Source organism: Bos indicus x Bos taurus, chromosome 13 (assembly GCF_003369695.1).
Source record: "Bos indicus x Bos taurus breed Angus x Brahman F1 hybrid chromosome 13, Bos_hybrid_MaternalHap_v2.0, whole genome shotgun sequence".
Classification (NCBI taxonomy): domain Eukaryota; kingdom Metazoa; phylum Chordata; class Mammalia; order Artiodactyla; family Bovidae; genus Bos; species Bos indicus x Bos taurus.
In genome coordinates this window covers 70,761,500-70,775,927 of record NC_040088.1, presented here as the reverse complement: position 1 = coordinate 70,775,927, position 14,428 = coordinate 70,761,500, and the positions used below count along the sequence as shown (strand labels likewise).

The 14,428-nt window shown below is 45.7% G+C and overlaps 1 protein-coding gene across 19 annotated transcripts in view; it reads right to left on the bottom strand.

Annotated features, from left to right (window-relative positions):
• The window catches only part of CELF2 (CUGBP Elav-like family member 2), an 884,302-nt gene that overhangs the window by 108,936 nt on the left and 760,938 nt on the right, over window positions 1-14,428 (bottom strand). For 18 of the 19 annotated variants that reach the window (XM_027560192.1, XM_027560188.1, XM_027560184.1 and 15 more), the window contains one exon: window positions 765-847. The exons of the other annotated variant lie outside the window; for it this stretch is intronic. In XM_027560192.1, coding sequence (XP_027415993.1) covers window positions 765-847 — 83 coding nt within the window. The remainder of the gene's footprint in view (window positions 1-764; window positions 848-14,428) is intronic. 19 annotated transcript variants of the gene reach the window in all.

Genomic DNA, 14,428 nt, shown 5'->3' with positions numbered 1-14,428 from the left:
AATCAACGGGGAAAATATCCCAACTAGCACAGAGAAATTTATACCAGCATGCACTAGATAAAACGGTCCTAAACCCCCAGAAATCATGTATTCTGATGCAGCAGCTACAGCCAACATTAGTTCATTTCTAGTGAATGGTACCAAATGTCCAGTATGACTGGGAAGGAAATGGAAACAAAAAATTGTAAGCTTTGTATTTTCTGTTCTCTATCGACATGAAGCCGCAAATTGGGCATTAAAACATTGACTTTGTTAACCACCACTGACTGTTTAGAAGCCATTAGGAGGTTGACTATTACGGCTGTGCAGAGTACATTTTGTCCTTTCAAAAGAAAAATCTAAGGACTAAATTTGAAAAGAGGCTCCTGGTGAGTAAAAGCTTTTCCTTTTCCATTTGCTCCTCTGGTGTATTGCATGCGTGTGTGCGTGAGTTCTTTTTTTCCCCCTTTACAATCGCTGCCCACCCAATCCTCTGTAGCAGCCACTGTGACCCAGTGGGGTCATTCTGATTTTCTGACCAGGGGACACACTCTCTGAGAGGTCTTTCTGTCAGCATTAATGCCAGCGCTTCTTGAGGGGCTGGCCAGCCGCTCTGGCTGCTGCAAGGGCGACCGGGGGCCAGGTGGGGGTTGGGGGTAGTCAGCACACCCTCCTCAAAAGCCCAAAGTCATTTTTGGCACTAAGAGCCCATCACTAGAACCTTCAGTTGAAAGGACCATTTTCAAGCAATAAAGTGATTTTGGTACAAAAGTAAACCGACTCACCCCAGGTAAAGTTTTAATATTGTGCAGTGCATTCTGGGCCTCAAGTGCAGCTTTTCTTGTATAAAATGTTACGAAACAACAACCTACAGAGAGAAATGAAAAGGTTTTAGAAATTTCTGTGAATGCTTTGCTTAGATATAATGGAGACTGGGGCGAACGAGTCAACTACTTAAAAGGATGCACAATTTAAAAATAAGGTGCACGGCAACAGTAATGACAACAGCTCAAGCATTTACCCAGCGCCTTTCATCCTAAATCATATTTATTAGCTTTTCCCCACGTTGGGGAATCAATTCATAACTGCGTACCAACTACTGGGAACCCGGGTCTTCAGGAACCGGGGTGGGAGGCCGTGGGTGAGTTGTTAATGGGACTTGTGGTGCAGTCACAGCATCAAGTGAAGTGTTTAATCACAACCACAAGAGCAGACACTTATATTAACTATAATTGTCTTAAAAGATATCTCTAGAACATCACCCTTTTAAAACACTTTCTCAACTCCGAGGCTTAGACAACTGGATGATAAGCTACCTAGGAGCTGAGAACAAGCCCTCTTCTTTCCAATTTCCACCATAGCACATAATGTAAAGTTCCACACACAAAACATGCAATATTTGTTTGCTGAAATGAAAGACTCTATTTTAGCCAGTCGAGAAAGTGAGCTATATGTGGTGGGCAGATGCTGAAACAGATGTTTGCACTCTCTGTGCTGAGAATGAAACATGGCCATGGGACGTCAACCACTAACCTCTTGATTCCTCATTTTTAAGAGGTGATGGGAGTCCAGGCTGAAGGCTCCTCCAAGGGAGACTAGCCGATACACTTCTCCAAACCACCTCCCTCCACCAAAGAAAATGGTCTTGAAACCTCTCATTCCTTCTGTATTCTAAAGCAAGGCTCACCCCTTCTTCAACCTGTGCCTAAAGATACTGGTTAACATGGTTAAACCAGATGAAGACACTGGTTAAGAATCTGTTAATTAGCATAGCATTTCTTAGTATAACCAAGTATAGATAAAAGGGATAAAGAACTTTAGAAATTAAAAGAAAAAGACGCTCCCTCTGACCTGCCTGTCTTGGATGAGTTGGGTTGAGAAAAAGAGGCAGAGAGATGCAGTCACACTCAATTAGCTCTGATTCTTATCCTCATGCTTAGAGAGATGGGGAGAGCCTCGAGAGGTCCTCAAATGCCAAGTACAGCAAGTGGCTGGAGAGAAATTCAAGGCACTAAGGCATCGACTTTGGTTCTATTTAGGGGAATGATGTAAGACCACGGACAGAGACAAGTGGCACATCTGGAGAGTAGGAAGTTGACACCACAAACCATCAAAGGCTCCGAATCACACATTAGCATTTACTTTTCAGAACAAAAAACTCATTGGAAGGAGTAGGAGAAGACAAAGTACTGTACCACCCCTACAGCATTCCGAAATACATATAAGATGCTTCCTCCTTATTTGGAAAAAAGAACAAAACTTGGAACCTTGTCATATACTATTTCACTGGAGTCTACTGAGATTAAATATGCAAATCCTTCACCTTCTGGATAGAGTAGAGTATGATCCTAGCTTTTTGGCATTTAAAAACCTCCATGTCTCCAAGGATGGGAGACTCTTCACGTGTTTAATTTGCATGATGGGAGGAATACGAAAATTGTGAAGGGTCTTTAAAGAATCACAGATGGACAGAGTGGGCCTTTATATATGAGGTTTCCACTTCAGCTGTTTGACTTTTTAGACCAGAGTGCATTTGGTCATGCTGCCTGGTGGTAGATTATTTTTCCTAAACTGATCAAATTAATGTGTGATTTTCAGCTCCACTGGCATAACCTAAGCCCAGAAAAGCTATAGGAATTGCTTTAAATCAAGGAATGATTTTAAACAGCAAAGTCCAGTTCCAGCTTCTGGTATCCACTGTAATCACTTTAAGAGGAGGAAAAATACCAATTATCTTCTATTAGACTTGATACAGAAAGAATAACATGGAGAAAAAAATCATAAAGGAAAAGAACACATAAAAAAAGAATGTATAACTGAATTGCTATGCAGTACAGTAAAAATTAACACAACATTGTAAATCAACTGTATTTCAATAAAACTGAAAAGAAAAACAGAAAAAGACATTCTCTCTGTCTTCTAAAAGCTTTTAACAACCAGACTCTCAGGAAGTTCTCCTTTCTCTCTTCTGGGTAAGCAAGCAATGGGGATGCTCTGAACTTCGACTTCAAAACCAAGGCCTCAGAAAGGGGCAGAATCCGATGCTTTCAAGCAGGTAGATTTTAGGGGTGTGATACTTAAAAGAGAGAAGCTTTCAGATGCAATAGAAGTCATAGAGCAGTTTGCTTGCCTGGCAAGAAGGCAATTAAGGAAGAATTTCCTAAGCAGAAGGAAAACAAATGCTAGTCCGGCCAAGTTCAGAGATAAGGAGAAAAGCCAAGGTCAACCTGAAAGAACAGTGGAATGACAAGGGAACTGAAAAGGGTGACTGACATGCACGGTAAGACAAAAGCAACGAGGAACAAAGATGATGTAAACCGAGGCAGACTTGTTATGGGGCCACCCTGGACCCAGTGCAGTGGGCTCAGGAATAGAGTGGTCTCCACTCTTGCCCTAAACACTCAAGCAAAATTCCAACCACTTTCCATGGCCTGGAAGTCCACCGGGAAGGTGTAGTTCATCTGCTATTGAAGCAATAAAATGCTACCCTTAAGGAAGGTAATATTTAATTGTTCCTAGCTCTTTACACCTTAGTATGACTTTGGCAACTCCAAGTGTTTCCTTCTTGAACAAGGTTCTTGGTGAACAGACAGTGGTTTCTGTGTTTGTTTTGCTTTGAGAAAGTTTGAAGCTGATGTCTGAGCAGCATGGGATGGGGTGAGGAGGGGCAAGAAAGCAGAGAAGAATCTAAGGAGTGAAGGAAAGGCATTTCAAATTTCTAACTCTCTCCAATTTCATGCAGGGTCCACTCTGCCTGTACAGCTGACAGGTGACCTCAGGGATCTGCCGTGACAGACCTCTCTGGGAACTGTGCATACCTCTTAACTCTTCTACTGGGTTGGCCAACACGTTGGTTTGGGTTTTTCCACAACATCTCAGGGAAAAGCCCAAATGAACTTTTTGGTCAACTCAATACTTTAGTCCTATTGAAACAAAGACTCTGGAAGAACATGCCCCTCAAAGCTCTAGTTCTAGCTGTAATACAAAGAAGAGTATCCTGGACACGACTGCTGACTCGCCTCCCCTTCACTGCTCACTGACTTCCAACCCGACAGCTCATCCCTGGGCACCATGCACTTAGGACCTTTGAAAGAGGCAGCCTATCCCCATGTGGGCATGGCCCCTGTGGCTTGGTGACTTAGAGCTTGGGCTGAATTTCTGCCCCAAAGTGTAGCCTCAGCTGGATGCCCTCACGCAATGAACAACTTGCACCAACGTGGGGGCTCTGGGGGAAATCTCACCCCAAGACTCTTCTTTCGGTTTCATACTTTCAGTTCCTGAATGCCTTGGTGGAAAACACCTTACTTCCTCTATACCTGAGTTACTTGTGCTGCATCACCTCGAAATCAATGCACAAAAAACAGGGCTACCTACCACTACTTCCTCCCTGAAAAAAAAACCCTACCTGGATATATAGCCAAAAGGTTTCATTCAGAATAAATTTAACAGTCAAAACTATTCCTTCCCTTTCTTGGGCTAAAAAATGTCTTGCACTTCACTCCACATGCATACTAATTGATTTAATAAAAATAGCGTTTGATTAAGTTATCAGAAAATCTGCGGTAGAAATAGAGAACTCCCAATTTCAACATTCATCTTTGAGGCAGCCATTTGTGGTTTTCCCCCGATGAGACTTGAGTCTGGATGCTTCCAGAATAAGAATGTGTTTCAGAGACTCTTGCTTCTCTGAGTCCTCTCCCAGCTAAACAACCAGACTTTTTAAGCAACCAGTCCACTTGATATGCTCATTAAAATCTTAAGATTCATTGACCTGAGGAAATCATTTCAACACACGAAGGGAAAAATATCGTTAGTATCTGCCCTGAGGTGGCGGTGATCACCATGGCAAAAGTCGGGGAGAGACTCCAGGTCCTAGAGAACTCATGGTGATGTAACAGGGTGGGCATTTTCTTTCCTGCCTACCCCACCTGGATGGACAGCTGTTAAGGGAGCCACGTGGCTTGTGGACTTCCCCGTGCCAGCTGTAACTCAGGTGTGAGTTCAATGGATTTGTCTGCAGGTCAGCTGTAACACCAGATGGCCCTGCAGTCTGATTCCGGGACAGACCTTTCTCCCTTACCAGGTTCTGCTTCCAACATCCTTGAAGGTGGGTGGTTGAACACCGACCACAGCCCTGGGCGCCCTTCAGCGGTCAGCGGCTACACCGCGCCCGAGGGGACCACCCTTCCGGCGTCAGCATCAGTCCTGGCACCTGCTTTCCCTGCTGCCCATGAGCGCAGAGCAAGGCTTGCTCTACACCACAGAGGGGAAGTGACCTGCCAGGGAACTCCAAGGATGGGTAGTGCGGAGGCTTCAGCCAGGCTCAGCCCTCCTGTTTCTGCTCTGGGTGGCTTCGCATTTCTCTACTCTGCCTGTCTGACACAGTCTCGTAAGCACTCACACTTTATGATTCTTGCCACCTTTATCCTCTGGCTCCAGAGTTTCTGCCGGTGGCAGCAGCCGGCTTAGAAAAGATAAACCTGCTGTCCCACGCCCAGGAGATTTCAAGGCATCCCACTTTCCAAGAGTTTCAACAATTCATTGTGTTAATAAGAGCTCTGGATTCTGGAGTGAAAACTTTAAAAATCCATCTTTTGCATGTCTATTTATCAGCCCCACCCCTTACTCCTCACTGAAAGTGAAAAGTGAAAGTGAAAGTTGCTTGGTCGTGTCCAACTCTTTGCAACCCCATAGACTATAAGTCCATGGAATTCTCCAGGCCAGAATACTGGAGTGGCTTGCCTTTCCCTTCTCCAGTGGATCTTCCCAACCCAGGAATCGAACCCAGGTCTCCCACATTGCAGGCAGATTCTTTACCAGATGAGCCACAAGGAAAGCCGTGTCTGACTGTGCGACCCCATAGACGGCAGCCCACCAGGCTCCTCTGAAATGGGTTTGGGGGTAAAACCTGAGAGGTGATCCCAGAACCAAGTGTTGGTGTCTCAGGTGTGTACAGAGTCCGCCAGTGACGACCCCTCACTGACCCCCAAGTGCTGCTGGGTCTGTACACACTGCTGGGGGTGTCACATGAGAGCTTACTGGCCATTACCATCTCCCGTGAATTCTTTTTTGCAGCTTAACTGTGAATACCTGGCTAACCCCTCAGACGGCCACTTAAGCCAGATCCATTTGGATGGTAAAGAAGGTCTAGACAGAAAGGTCCTGGGGTGCAGAGCACCCACGGTGAAGGTGACCGGTATGAGGCCTTGCTGTGGGCATCTCTGGATGATCAGGAGGTGGCCAGGGGGCGCTGGGCCGGGAGAGAATGAGTCGGGGTGGGGCTGGGAGCTTTAGAGGGCTCCAACTCCCAGCGGTCAGCAAGTTCAACAACGTGGCTGCGCATGCTCGGCTTGTCATCAGTATTGTAATGGTGAGGTGTGATTAGACCATCTCGCACCAGAAGTTGAGAATGGTAATTCCCAGAGACGCCATGAGCCACCTACTCCAGATAGGGATGCTGGTGTCTGACTGACTGCCTCTCCTCACAAACAATTTCTGCTGCCGTTAAAGGTTCCCTCAGGGACTCTGCCAGCTTTACTGCTGCATGACCAGAGACATGGTGGTGAGGTTTTTGCTGTTTCCAAAGATAAAGCCTCAGATGAGATGGGCCAATGGTACCTACACACAGACACAGACGCACACAGACACACGCACACAGACACACACAGACGCACACAGACACATGCACACAGATGCACACAGACACACACAGATACAGAGCAGTAGTGTATTTAAAGACATCAAGAAGATGCTCAACTTTACTGAAAGACTTTAATTTTAAATGATCAAGTAGACTTATCCTCAAAGAAACCATCTGGATTATCACCAATCCTTTCAAACCACAGCTGTTTCCCTTGGAAAGCTTGACTTGGAGACTTGATAAAAATATGCTCAGGGGAAAAAAAATGCACCGCTTATGTAGAGATAATCAGTCTATATCACGGCCTGTCCAGAGTCAAACAGCACTGAATTCACATTCTTCCATGTGGAGGGCTGTGTAGACACTGCCTGAGAGAATAGATCCTGAGATTGGATTTTAAAATTAGTTATGCCCTGAAGAAAACTGACCCCACGCTTAAGGAAACTTTCTCTGAGGCTACCAAACTGGGGAAGAAGGAAACTGAGGTCTGATGCTCTGAAGACACCATTTTACTAAAAGGCGGTTTTCTTCACGTCTTTAGCTCTAAAATATGAACAAGGTAGTTTTTTGCTCTGTGTTTGTTTTAAAGTATCCAGGTATAGAGATGGGAAGTCAGGGACTTGGATGGTTTCCAAATATTGAAAGAGTCACTTGTCAGCTGTAGGGTATTTCAGAGCACACGCCAACAATTTAGACTCTCAGCAACACGGGAAACTGGTCATTCCCTACGATTCTCCTCGAGCCACCAGCCTGGATGGACGATAAATTCTCCTTGAAAGGCTGCTCCCATAAACGCGAGAAAGGGCCTCTTAGGAACATTCCAGGCCTGACTGAGAATTCTTCAGTAATATCTTAATATGGGAAATTATGGGACGTTTTCTGAAATACAAACAACAACTTGAGGATGGATGTGAGAAGGTGTGGCCAAGCTTGTAAAATAAATAAGTGTGGAGCTGCTGGCCTTGCACACCTGGACAGCTGACCCTCCAAGTCAACTCCATCCCCAGCGTAAGAGGGGTTGCCCACATCCTCAAGGTCATTCCACATCTCAGTCCAGAAATTTCCATCACTGTCCAAACCCACACAAATAAACACTTGAAAACGACCACAGAAAGATCATGTGCAGACCGAACCTTGTACTTATTTCTTTAAAAAAAAAAAAAAAAAGGGAATAGTCCTGGCGGACAGATTCAACTCAAGCTATATTTGAATTCAAGACAGCAACAGAGTCATCCTGTAGTGAATTGAAAATTCCCTTCAAGTCTGCCTTTGAATTCTAACGGGCCAACAGATCAAGAGACCGAGGCCCTGCAAGGCTAAATTAGTGAACCCTCTATGGTGTTTTTTTTCTTTCTTTCTTTCTTTCTGTGAATGAAGCTCTCTTTTGTCTACACATTTGCAAGCCAAGCAGGCGCCTCCTTCACACAACTGAATTGCTACTGGGATCTTGGCTTCTTGGAGAGTCAGTTGTCAGTTTAAGTCAGAAGAGAGGACAGGCTCCTCCTCCTCCCGTCATCGGCTTTCTCCCTCCATCTCAGCCACTATGTAGAGAATTTCATGCTTCTTTCACAGTCCAAAGGTTTTTGGACTTCGTGGGGCATGCTGTGCTCTAAAGAAGCTCTCGCCCAGTGAGACTGTCAACCATGGGCCTTACCCCTGCCAAGACGCTTGACTTTCGGTTTCTACAAAGCAGTTAAAGGCTCAAAAACCCCATCAAAAATCCCCTGAATTAAAATTGTAAAGTCAATGTAGCTTTGACCTTAAAAAAGTAGTTTTCCAGTGGTCTAGCAGGTAGCCCTCAGCGTCATGAGGAAAAGGACAAGAACGAAACCCTGTTCTTCCAGCTGGTCCCCCAGGAAGTGCAGATGGCACGCCTTCCTCAGCCTGAAGTCCGCCCACCGGGAAGAACCGGCACAGGTAGAAACCACACCTGGCGCACTGTTGTTAACTTAGGGCCCCCACGGCCCTTGGTCTTTATTCTTTCTACGTTGTCCTCCAAATGTGCGTGGTTTACGTGTAAGATGGGGCATGAAATGCTATTGACATCACAGCAGTATTTAAAATTCAGTCCCCGGGAACCCTCCTCCACTGTTGGTGGAGATGTAACCTGGTGTAGCCAGCATGGAGAACAGTATGGAGGGTCCTTAGAAAACTAAGACTGAAGCTGTCATATGGTCCATCTATCTATCTTCTGGGCATGTATCTGGAAAACACTGGAAACTCTAATTCAAAGATACACGTGCTCCAATGTTCACAGCAGCACCAGTTACAATAGCCAAGCCATGGACGTAACCTGTGTCCATCAAAGATGAAGGAATGAAGAAGACGTGGTACACACACACAATGGAATGCTACTCGGCCGTAAGAAAGAATGAAACGTAGCCATGTGCAGCAACATGGGTGGGCCTAAAGATTATCACACTGAGGGAAGTTAAGTCAGACAAAGACAAATATCACAGGATACCATTTATATGTGAAATCTAAAAAAATTATGGAAATGAATTTATTTACAAAAACAGAAAGAGACTCACAGACATAGAAAAGAAATTGATGGTTACCAAAGGGGAAAGGTGTAGGGGAGATAAAAATTAGGAGTACAGGACTAACAGATACACACCAATACATACTTAAACACACACCCACCCACCCACACACACACACACACAATAGACAAACAGGATCTACCGTACAGTACAAGGAACTACTCCCAATATCTTGTATTAATAACTTATAATGGAAAAGAATCTGAAAAAGAATCTATGAACTGTCAGTCCGTCTACCGTCTATCCATCCCATCCATCCATCCGTCATCCACCATATGATCTATGCGTCTATATATGTATCTATCTATCTGGATCACTTTGCTGTATACCTGAAACTAACAAAGTACTATCAACATCAACTACAGCTCAATAAAAAAATTACAACATTCAGTCCTCTGGCTGGTAGACACACTTATGTATTCCAGAGTACGATTTCCTCAAGGTGGCTCATCTGAACTGCTGCACCAAGGTGGCTGTAGTAACACCAACTAAGATACAAGGGAAAAGAATTTTAAAGAGCAGCAAAGCAGAAATTCCTTATGGGAAGCACCTGCAAGAAGATGAAAGAATTTTCTATCCTATTTTTTTTTTTGGCTTTAAACGCAAAAGAAAAGTAAAACTAGAGGAAGTCAATGCCTCATCTTTCTGATTCCACAGAGTCACAGATTTTTACAACTATTAACAGTTAACTCGAGTCACCCAACTCTCCAGCTCCCTTCCATCTCAGGTGAGCCAACTGCCCACAATCACGCAAGAGGTTCAGAGCAAAGGCTAAGTCATCCGCATCATTAGTGGTTGACAACAGCCTTCAGAGTCAATGCCATCACAGGAGCGCCCTCCACCAAGCAGTCCTGGTAGCTTCCGCTTTCCTCTGAAAGATTCCAGAACTGCTTCAACCTCCTCCCATGTCACCAAAAATGTCTTTTTATACCTGAAATCTCTCTTGTTTTAAACCAGTGGTCTCCTAGGACAAGCCACTGTCTCCTTCTCTATCTAAAAGTGAGACTCCAGAGCAAGAATAACAGCTCCCCAATTACAAATGCCACATCCTGTAGAAGTCAGCTTTTAATGAAACTGTGATAGGCACCCTGATGTAAAAAGTAATGCCATCTGGCCACCACCTAGGGAGCAGAGACGGAGCCACTGTTCTGCTTTCAGTACTTGAATTACGTGGACACCACTGTCTGGCCCACCAACTGCAATCCCAGGGAATCCCCTGGGAATTTCTCTGACAAAGGAAGAGCCCTGCCTATGATTTGTGGCTGCCTGGGGCAGGGATCTGATGTTCCCTCCAAGAACCCTGGCTCCTGTCCCCAGCAGGAGGACTCCAAGACAGTACATCAGTGCCAACCTTTCAACCAAGGAGAGACTGCTGATCTCACCAGGCTCCATGCAACCCCCACCCTGAGAGTCTGCACCTGGGGCCTGGGACCACACTCGGCTAACTGGCCTCAAGATCAAGGCCATTACCAGCCTCCCTTGGCTGGGGCACTTTTCTTGGAGGAACCATCTCCTGATTCTCCCATGGCTCTGTTAAGTCAGGCAGGCTTTCTAAATCTTCTGCCAGGAAAACGGAGGTTTTTTTGTTTTTTTTGTTTTTGTTTTTGTTTTTTTTATCTAGATTAAATCTACCACATTTTTAAGCCTCTTGGGAAAGCAAGGAGGGATGTGCCTGGCTCTGCACATACTGCAACCATTCCTCACCGATTATGATATAAATCCCAACTGCAGGACACATGGAAAAGATACCAAGGGCAAAACTGGGATCTGCTGTTTCCCCCTTCCCCAGGCCTCTGAGATAAGCCACTAAGGTTAAAGTATTTCAGTGTCATAGCTGTAAATGTATCTGGAGAACTTTAACATCACCCCTTTTCCTGGATGGGACAATCACTGCAAACCGTGTTCCTTAAAGGCCTGCACTCTGCTCTAAGCATCGGGAGGTGAGTTTATGGTGGCCTGAGTCTTTGTCAGGCTTCCCAGGCGGTAAAGAATCCACCTGCCAATGCAGGAGATGGAAGAGACACGGGTTCGATCCCTGAGTTGGGAAGATCCCCTGGAGCAGAAGATGGCAACCCGCTCCAGTACTCTCGCCTGGAGAATTCCATGGACAGAGGATCCCGGAGGGCTACAGTCCATGGGGTTGCAAAGAGTCAGACACGACTGAGTGTGTACACACACGTTTGTCAAGGAGCCGTGGGGACAGAATGGAGAAAGCAAGCAGTCTCCTTTGTTAAGAAATATAAGAGAATAAGCAAACTGTGAACTTGATTAATTCATGTTTTTAAATGTTAATTCTAGAGTGTGGAAGAGTCAAGGCAAGAAAAATAACTTTCCCTCAAGGCAAGAAAAATAACTTTAGGATGAACATGTCAAGACAAGAAGGCCATATAGTGGTCTGGCCCCAATTCCTGGGCTGCTCAGTCCCCTACCAGTGTGGGTGGCTGAGAGGGTCCCAGAAGGCCATGGCAACAAGTGCTTCTTCTCCAAGGGGCCAGAGGATGGAGCAAGGCCTCAGGCTTAGCTAACCAAGACACCCTCACATCGATTAATCTGGAAGGTGTCCCAGGGTTAAGTGTGGTAGGAGGTAGTTCCATCTTGAATCCAATTAAAAAAGGATTTTAGTTTCAAAAGCACTGAGGGACCTCATTAAAAAGTTTTTAATATAAGGTTATTGGGTACATACATTCTCTTGGGGACAGGACGGCATTATAATTCAGAGTCTGGTTGTGATGAGAGTAGGTTACAATCGTATCTATCTTCCTGTGATTCTCAGTTCAGTACACTGGGCCATAAGATGTGGGCCTGAACACCGTCTTAAGTCTCAATTTCATGATCCTGCTTGGATGGTGGGGCAACCTGTATCTGCCAAGTCTACACATATTGACCCCTTATGTCACCTGGAATAAAATACAGTTCATCACTTATTAGCAGCATCACTGATGAAAACGTATGGCCCTGTTTCAGGTGGGGCTGGCTCTTAGAAGAGTTTTTCAATTCAGAGGAGAAGCAAGGTATTTTTTCTGTTATGGAGGGGGTGAGGAGAGTCATGTTGACTTCCTCATTCTGGTCTTTTGGGGTCATGCTGGCTCAAGGAAAGATCTGACCTTATTTCAGACTTTCTTCCTGGCAGATGGCTCCAGAGAGCTGATATTTATGGCCAGTGTGACTGCTTAGCCCACTCCCACAATAACGAAGGCATCTTTCATGCGCATGCAGATCAGGGAGGGAGACATTTTTATGAATTGCCTGGGGCAGTGGAAATCATATAAGCAAAGCACTTTTGTAGCCAATTGTGTAAATCGATGTTCATAACAGGCAAGCAGCCCTGATCCCAGAGTTCTCAGGGCAGAGACTACAACAGGTTCCAAAGTGGCTGTGGATACTCCCCTTCGCTCTGCTCATAAAGCTTCGCTGAGTAACAAAATCATCCTTTACCAGCGCTTCAGACAGACTCGGGGTTGGACACATTTCTCTAAGCCTCTTTTCTTTACTTATAAAATGGCCTGAGTAACAGCAGCTCTGTCCCAGGGTTATTATATTAAAAAAGGTAATTTATGAAAATGTATATGTAACACAGGTCCTGGTATATACAACTGACGTGGTTAAATAAATGTCAGGGATTACTGCCCACTGTAAACTGGTTATGTTCCTCCATAGAGCCCCTGGCCCACGCGGACCCTGTGCAGGTTTCCCACGAGGCAGATGAGGGACACTCAGCATTACCCTGATGATTTAATATGCACCCCCAACCCTGAGGCGCAGAAAGGCGGCATTCCCACGCCAGCCATGCCAACACGTGGCTCGCCACCAGCCTCTGGACGGAAGGGGAACAAGCCAGCCTCTTTGGTAAGTGATGCCCCCACACCCTGTAACAAGGCTTGGAATTGATTTTGTTGTCTTGCTTTCTGGAGTAATTACTCGGAACTGGCCAAGTGCACCCATTTGCATGGCCCTCGAGGAACCTGGACATCTATTTACATGGCTTCTGAGCAGTCGACCCATTTTAATAGAATCATTTTGAGGACTTTTCCCATACAGGGTATCACAGAATTTCCCCCAACTCTATGGTTGGCAGCGCTCCCCCAAGAGGCAAAAATTCCCTAAGACAGTGAGCTGTTAGAAATGAGCCCTGTGGCTGTCTAATGAGCAAGCCTGGGTTTCCTTCCTGAAAAAGGAGCCGAAGCACAGACCTGCCCTTTCTCTGTATTTTACTACAATAAGGGAGGGAAAAGAAGAAGAAGAAAGCAGCGACACTGGGCTCTGCATGAAGAGGCGGGGTTCTAAACATCACGGTCAGGAGAGCAGAGAGGAGGACTGCAGGTGCGTTAGGTACCCCCTGAGAAAAGGGGTTCCCAGGGGTGGGATTGCATTTTGAGAGTCCCCATCACAAAATGATAAAACACAAGGGAAAAAAAAAAGCACTGCCTGCTTGATGAACCACTGTCTCCTACAGTGGTTCTGCTATTACTTCATTATCTGCCATCTAAGGACCATCTTGAAAGGCAAGGAGCCACGTCTGAAGGCTCCCTGGTCCCCTTTCACAAGGCTCAACAGGAAGTTGGGCTCGTGGGTGCTTCTGAAATACCGATGGATCGACTGTCCTTAGGGCCTTTGCCCATCTGCTCGCCCCACAGCCAGACGTCATCTGCCAGGAGTCTTTCTGATACAGGCTACTGGTGATGAAGACGGTCCATGCAGTACTCCTGAATCCATTTTCTGACAAATGACCCTGTATACTTGTCGTCTACCTGTATGTTTCCAACCTAAGATAAGTTTGATGGTCAGGTCAAACAGATTTCACTGGGTTCCTTTAGCAAGCTCATGTATACACAATGCTGCTGCCGCTAAGTCACTTCAGTCAAGTCCGAATCTATGCGACCCCACAGACGGCAGCCCACCAGGCTCCGCCGTCCCTGGGATTCTCCAGGCAAGAACACTGGAGTGGGTTGCCATTTCCTTCTCCAATGCAGGAAAGTGAAAAGTGAAAGTGAAGTCGCTCAGTTCTGTCCGACTCTTAGCGACCCCATGGACCGTAGCCTACCAGGCTCCTCCCACCATGGGATTTTCCAGGCAAGAGCACTGGAGTGGGATGCCATTGCCTTCTCCTGTATACACAATATTAACCTCCAAATTGGGCACGCAGAAAACTCAAATGAACAGTCTCAGCTTGCTTTCTTCCTTCTACTTTCTGATCTCATTCTGGGAGTACTGTGAGGGCTTCTTCCACACCTAGAGTGACCAAGAATTCATTATCCAAGCGGGGACA